Source organism: Ochlerotatus camptorhynchus, unplaced genomic scaffold, assembly GCF_037179485.1.
Source record: "Ochlerotatus camptorhynchus isolate MF236.1 unplaced genomic scaffold, CSIRO-AGI_Acam_v1.1 ptg000432l, whole genome shotgun sequence".
NCBI classification, from domain to species: Eukaryota; Metazoa; Arthropoda; class Insecta; order Diptera; family Culicidae; genus Ochlerotatus; species Ochlerotatus camptorhynchus.
Genome location: NW_027040918.1, coordinates 6,748,018 through 6,755,675, shown reverse-complemented (window position 1 = coordinate 6,755,675; position 7,658 = coordinate 6,748,018). Strand labels below are relative to the sequence as shown.

General features: G+C 40.5%; 1 protein-coding gene across 1 annotated transcript; it reads right to left on the bottom strand.

Annotated features, from left to right (window-relative positions):
* Positions 1-277: 277 nt before the first annotated feature.
* On the bottom strand, positions 278-842 carry RpL38 (ribosomal protein L38). The gene is made up of 2 exons (XM_065234125.1): positions 723-842; positions 278-644 (listed from the first exon to the last, which is right to left on the bottom strand). The coding sequence occupies exon 2, from the start codon at positions 641-643 to the stop codon at positions 431-433; it is 213 nt and encodes a 70-aa protein (XP_065090197.1). The 5' UTR covers position 644; positions 723-842; the 3' UTR covers positions 278-430.
* Between the last annotated feature and the right edge of the window lie 6,816 nt (positions 843-7,658).

Sequence of the window (7,658 nt, the reverse complement as noted above, 5' to 3'; positions counted from 1 at the left end):
CAAGATTGATAGAATCCACAAATTGCCGCTATCACTCGAAATTAATATTTTTACAACATAGACTCAAAATTCAAATATTGAACCAAATCGCTTCCTATCCTGAACCCTGTACTTACGTCTTCTTCGATACATTTGGCCACTAGCACGCACTATACGTCTGACGTGCGACTCAGGAACTACCTGAACCGGTATTTCCACAAGTCAGCTGATTCCTGCTGCTGCCAAACGATTTGGCGGAGGTTTCTTTACGTTCAACGGATCACAAAACGAACTACGATTACCTTCCAGGTGACGTTTTCCTGATTTTATCTTTTATTTGGAATTACAATTGGGTAGCGGGCTCAGCCTTTCCACAAGAAAAAAATATACTCCGCTAGCGCACAGAACTCCTCTCGAAGGAAACAAAATAGTGGTCGGATGTCGTAGGGGTTTACTTGACTTCCTTAACCTGCAGACCTGGCGGCAGGGACTGCTTCAGTTTTTCGGCCTTCTCCTTGTCCTGGACAACCAGCGTGTACAGATAGCGGGAGCAGCGGATCTTGAACTTAGTGTTGTTGTCGTTCTTCTTTATCTTGACGGCGCGGGCATCCTTCCGGCGAGCCTTGATGAGGAAGTCTTTCACTTCCTTAATTTCCTGAGGCATCCTACGGAACAGGCGAAAACCAACATTTGCCTCAATTAGTACAATCGATAATTAACAAGTTTCACTGCAAAATACTCACTTCGATTAGTTTTCTAAAGAGAAAATCGGAAAAAATGTTCTCCGCGATCGGAACGTGTGTGCTGTTGACGTTTAGCACAACCCGAGAAAGAAAGACAAACAGTTGAACATGGCCGAAAATCAACTTCCGCCGGCGAAGGGCGACATCTGTGGGAAAATATCGGCAGCTAATAAATACATGGTGCCCTAACATGGTTGCCAGGTATTCCTCGGTACAAGCAACAATCAATTCGAAACTAACGATTTTAAATTGGCTCACTACACGCAGAAAAAACTATCGTCGTAACAAAAATATTTGAGGTAAATTTAAACGTAAACTCAGTTTGTTCTGGCCACAAACATAAATTAGGTTGATTTCAAACGTATTCCATGTTTGAAGTCATGTGAAATCAATGTTTAAAATAAAAATAATGTTACGTTTATTTCAAAAATATTCGTGTTGCAAATAAACGTATTTATTTTTGTTTGGTTTGACAGCTATGCGAACAATCATAAATATGTTTATTTTAAACATGCTTCTCATGTTTAAAATAAACATACATATTTTGGAATTATTTTAGTAGTTGAGTGCAGGGTAAAGCAAAATAAAACGGTTTGCAAAGAAATGAAAAAAAAAAAGATCTTCGGGCAGGGCATCTTTATTTCTCCTTTTTGGGTGCGATTAAGGGTGACCTGTGGGTATTGGGGTCCTGGTCCGGGATGCGAGGACCCGTCGGGGTGGGTGTCCGGAGGTTCCAGTTCAGTGGAACCGGTGAAAATTTGTGTTATTAGCGTCGTTTTGCCGTTTCTGCCTCGGTTTCTGCCACTGGTCCTCATACCGGTTTCTTTCCATGTTCGATATCGGAGGAGGATCCGGAATGGATGGCCGTTTTCTGGTAGGTTGAGCAAAGCTGGGGCAACTTTTTTCCGAATGAAACAAGAAGGAAATAAAAAGGCATGACACGCTAAAAACCGTTTACCCAAATCCTATATTGTTGAAATAAACATGCTTTTGAATTTAATTCAAACATAAATATTTTAGTTTTAAACATGCTTTCAATTCACTTTGAATAATTCATATGTTTAGAGAATAAACATTTATATTTTTGTTTTAAATGAACAAAATTCGTATCCGTGTACTTGACTAGCCTATTGGTCCCAAGCAAACGAATAACGTATCCCATTCTAGTCGAAATTTTACTATACTACACATTGTTTGTTTGGGGGGTTTGGGGGGGGAGGTGTTGGTGGATTTTCCTATGTTTCGAGAGGTGAATCGATTAGCTTGGGACCGAAGATAGTATCAGAGCTGAGCCAAAAACTTGAGCACGTTATGTCCACGTCCATGTTTGAAGCCATTGTTAATAATGTTTAAAACAAAAATATTGTTACGTTGATTTTAAAAATATTCGTGTTGAAACTAAACGTGAATATTTTTGGCTGATGTTGACAATATGTTTATTTTGAACATGCTTTTCATGTTTAAAATAAAAAAAAATACTTTTATTTTTTTTACGGCAAAATATTTTAAATGGATGGCAAATAAATGGATATCGGCAGACAGGGCATCTATATTTCTGCTATTTTTCGGTGTGATTAAGGGTGGTCTATGGGTGTTGGGATCTGGGTCCAAGATCCGGGGGGCCGTCGGAGTGGGTGTCCAGGGGTTCCAGTTCAGTAAAACCACAAACGAAGTGACAGACGACTAACTGGCGAAGAAATCAATTAAAATAATGTGGTTCGCTGTAATAGAATTTTCTTAAAAGCTTGTGCCATCAGCCACCAGATGGGCAAGTATTTTTGTTTGATTTGAACATAGTTGATTTTGTGTGCAATATGATCTTTGACAGTGTGCAAAGAGTGTATCATTTTGTCATTTTTTATGCATTTCAGTTTAAAGTAGAGTTAAAGAGATAGAACCAAAATATTCTAGTACATTTGGTGAAAATGCTAGTTCAATCCAATAGTAGTGTTGCCATGTGGTACAATCCAGTAGTAGTGGTGTTGCCATGTGGTACACTGAAAAATTGCAATAGCAGGTTAGTCACCAAAGTTTTCGAGCCGCTCCGTCTGTCACTTCGTTTGTGGTAAAACCGGTGAAACTTTGTGATAAAGGGTGATACGGTCAAAATTTGGTCAATATCAACTTGACGTATTTCTTTCAATTTTGCATTTAAAAAACCTGAACACCCCTCATTTTGAAGGTGTGTGTGTGTAGAATGTTGCTCCTATTTTGATTTTGGAATTCACTCTTCAGTTGTCAAAATGCCGTCCAAGCAAGAAGAGCAGCGTATCAAAATTTTGCTCACGCATCGCGAAAATCCGAGCTACTCGCACGCAAAGTTGGCAAAATCGCTAAAAGTTGCCAAATCAACCGTTACAAATGTAATTAAAGTGTTTGGGGAACGTTTGTCGACAGCCAGGAAGTCTGGATCTCTGGATCGGGGGGAAATCGAAAACCGGAAGCCGCTGAGACGACAAAGAGAGTTGCCGGTAGTTTCAAGCGAAACCCTAACCTCTCTCTCCGAGATGCCGCAAATAAGCTGGGTGTATCGTCTACAACCGTGCATCGAGCCAAAAAACGAGCCGGACTTACAAGAAGGTAGTGACTCCAAATCGCGATGATAAACAAAATACGACGGCCAAAGCGCGATCCCGGAGGCTGTACACGACGATGCTGACGAAGTTTGACTGCGTGGTAATGGACGACGAAACCTACGTCAAAGCCGACTACAAGCAGCTTCCGGGACAGGAGTTTTATACGGCAAAAGGAAGGGGAAAGGTAGCAGATGTTTTCAAGCACATGAAACTGTCAAAGTTCGCAAAGAAATATCTGGTTTGGCAAGCCATCTGTACCTGTGGCTTGAAAAGCAGCATTTTCATAGCTTCCGGGACTGTCAACCAAGAAATTTACGTGAAAGAGTGTTTGAATAAACGTCTGCTGCCTTTCCTGAAGAAACACGGTTGTTCCGTACTGTTTTGGCCGGATTTGGCATCTTGCCATTACGGTAAAAAGGCCATGGAGTGGTACGCCGCCAACAACGTGCAGGTGGTTCCCAAGGACAAGAACCCTCCCAACACGCCAGAGCTCCGCCCAATTGAGAAATACTGGGCTATTGTCAAGCGGAACCTAAAGAAGACCAAAAAAACTGCTAAGGGCGAGCAGTAGTTCAAGGCAAACTGGCTTTCTGCGGCGAAGAAGGTGGACAAGGTGGCTGTACAAAATCTGATGGCAGGGGTCAAGCGTAAGGCCCGGCAATTCGGATTTGGAAAAGCGGAAGCCTAACTGAATATTTTTCCTGAATTTTATACTAATTGAACTTGAAAAAGAAATTTAATTTGATTTTTTAAATAAACGATTTCACCGATTTACACGCGTTTTCCCTTGACCAAATTTTGACCGTATCACCCTTTATTAGCGTCATTTTGTCGTTTCTGACGCTGGTCCTCATACCGGCCTTTTTCTACGTTTGGTCTGCTTTTCTTTCGACGTCGGTTTGGGGCTAGGTTGGGGGTGAGGATGATATGGGGATCAGTATCAGAAACGACGGAGTGACGTTGATATTGTGGGGTTCCACCGGTTTTTTCGAGCTTGGAACACTTACTTGCGTGGGTTTCCGGACCATCTACTTCGGTTTCGCTGCTTTCAGCCCGTTTACGGTTAAGTTTGCCAAATGTTAACAACAAGGAAAATTGTTTACCCAGATTATGTATTGTTGAAATAAACATGCTATTGAATTTAATTCAAACACAAGTTCAAACATAAATATTTTTGTTGAAAACGAGTTTTCAATTTATTTTGCTCTGTTTATATTTTTATATAATGAACATAATTATATATTTTCGATTTAAATGAACAAAATTTGGTTCCGTTCTATAGCCCGAAAAAAAATAACAACAAAAATACATTAAAAAACAATGTAACAATAGGACGAAAATTATTGTTTTAACAATGATTTATATTCCCGAATAGAAATTGTAATGTAATGACAAACAGACATAACTCTTGTAAGTTGTTCATCGAACAAGCATTTAACGGTCAATTTAAAAGTATCGTAGTTTGTAGTACCGCCACCTGTGGCGCGCATAGTCAATTCCCTTGCGTTTGACGTTTACACACTACCGCCATCTGTTCAGCGTACTACCCACCACAGTGTATTCAACAGATGGCGGTAATGTTTTTGCGACGATGTTTTACGGTGAGAAATATTCAATGTGTTATGTCTGTTTGTCTATGATGACAGCATCAATAGTAATGGTAGGAAGCCAAAGGATCTGTGTGGTCGCTTCGATTACGTCACTGTCCGGCCACTCTTGCGGAGATCCATTTCACAGTCAATTGAATTCCGACCTTTGCGGAGCGAAGGTCATGTACCTAGCTGTGGACTGCTTTGAAATCGGAAATGGGAGTCCACCATCCACAGATTGGTGTTGCCGAGGCAACCGTTTAAGGTTTATTTTCTGAAGCAGATTCGAGTGTAAGAATGAAATATTGAACGCGACTAGCTAAAAAGATAAATTAAAATTATCTGCCATAATTCACGTAGAGATTGATCAATTCATCGTATTAACCGTAGCCAACGCCGGATACCTTGATGCCGATGCATTTCAGCATACACAGAAAAAAAGTTGTTGAATATTACATCCAAACTGCTGCAACCAGGTCAATCCATCGGTTGTGTAATATAACGTTGTACGATGTACATCGATTTTGCGAACAAAATTACATCCATTAATGTAATATTGTATCTGCTTTTTGCTATTACATCATTATTTCATACATCAGCTTGAATTACATTGATCGATATTACATTTTTTTTTTTGCTGTGTAACGTCGGGGACAACCGCAGCTGCTCTTTATCGGATTTCATCAATTAATTAATCCATCGTGCCGGTTTAGGTTTGATAACTTGTAATTTTGGTTTTGCAACTCCGACTGTAGTGTTTTCTACTCTTCTTGTGTATAAAAATATTGGTATACTGTAGCACGCCGAAAATCGTTCAGAGACGATTGGCGTTCTACTACTAAAAATGTTCAAACTCCACAAAGAAACACCCAGGGACTACCGTTCCGCACTCGATTTAATAAAACGAGCGATTTAAGCGCCACTTGAGGATGAGGACCGCCCGCCAATGTGTGTTTGCCCGGTTTGAGACCTAACCTCAGGTAGGTTCAGTTCGTTCCTTGAAAAGGATCGGAAACGGTCCGGTTGTCCCCAAATTCACTCTCATTAGTCAGACTCACTGCACTCGAACGACCATAATTCCTAACTTTACCCTCACCGAACGGTTAGCAAAGCTTTCCTTCAAAGCTTTATTTTATCATCATTGGAGTTCCCATCATTTACACCAGAGGCGACTCCGTCGCGAAAGAGTGATTTGCCCTTCACACCAAAATTAACAAAAATAGTCGATTCAAATTGTGAACTCTAAGCGCACGGAACGAAATCTTTCAGGATGCTAATCACCATGATACAAACAGCGGAAGAGGGAGGGTACTAACTTTTATATTAATCAAATAATTAAAAAAAAATCATTTTAATTCACAATAATTTCAACATATATTTGGTTTCTATTCTAATCGTCCCTATCTTATCTGTGCGTGTCTATACCTTCTCGGTCCGGACCATTGTCTATCGCCGAAACAAAAGTGCTTGCAAACTATAGCCCGCAGGCGAGTAGATGACGCGTAGGCGTAGGCGTTCATTCAGGACGACGCTACTCAGTCGTCGGTCTCATGTGCACACGGACAATATGAAAAAGAGCTCTTTGTACTTACAGGCCTGTTGTCGTACTTCTTACTGCTGCGCGCATTGCCTGCTGCTAGGGCTTTCCCAAGCCACCTAGCAGGGCGAAAATTATCACGGGAGAATGCTGTTTGTTGATCTCGTTCGGTTTGGGCGCGATGATGACTGCGGGGCCCCTTCTGACCGAGGTGACGATTGGCCCGGGTCTTTGCGCAAAGGAGAACCCGACGGAAGAATGTGGCGACGGTTGGTGGAATAGTTTCCTAAACTGGAGATAGAAAGCCGTCGAATGGCTGTTCGACTACGATTAAGACACGCACATTTTCCTACACGCACAGAATTTGTTACCTTTCTTCTTTCACACAACTGTAACTTTCCTAGCTACGAAAAAGGTATCTTACTGATTTTTGGCTATCAGTCTAACTGAAAGAATCACGGTAAATTAGCACTTGAAACCGAGCTTGAAACATTCTATAATTTTCAAACTGTCCCTACTTCGAACACCGTGGTTACAGGCAAGGCCACACTTCCGAAACTTAATCGAGTTTCCAGGCAAATGGACGAGAAAGTCTCGAGTCCTCAGATAAATACCTTTAGAGCATTTAATTACAGGAAATGCGTCACACCCGAACGCTTTTGGCAAAGTTGTCGATTATGGTTCGTCAGATTGAAATGCATCTCACTCTTACAAGTTTCATCATATCTCGCCTTCCCACTTTCCCATCAAATCCAAGGACACGCAATGAAAATGACCTTTGGACCAAGATCCGAATGACTAATTTTATGACCGTTAAAAAAGAGCATTTCTCTCCTTGACCTCGCGCGTCGCATGCGTAACGTCCCAGGTGTTACCTATTTAAAGGTGCAGTTTGTTCGACAAATTTTCTAGCAGTCATGTAAACAATTCAAATGATGATTTACTGTTTTAAAGTTATATTGCAAATTATTTATTTAAAGGCTATCCTTATTTTCTAATAATTCAGTTTAAATAATATACTATAAACAAACAAGAAAAGTAACGTACACGGATAGAAATCTTCTTATACCTTTTGGCAAATTTCCATTACTGATTATTCATAAAATGTATAAGTCAACTAATAAGCAGACGCCTTGCAAAAAGTTAATAAAGATCATGTGTCAAATGAAATGTATAAGCGGTCACACATACCTTTCATGCATTCTAATAGGACCTATGTGGTTTGTTTTATGGA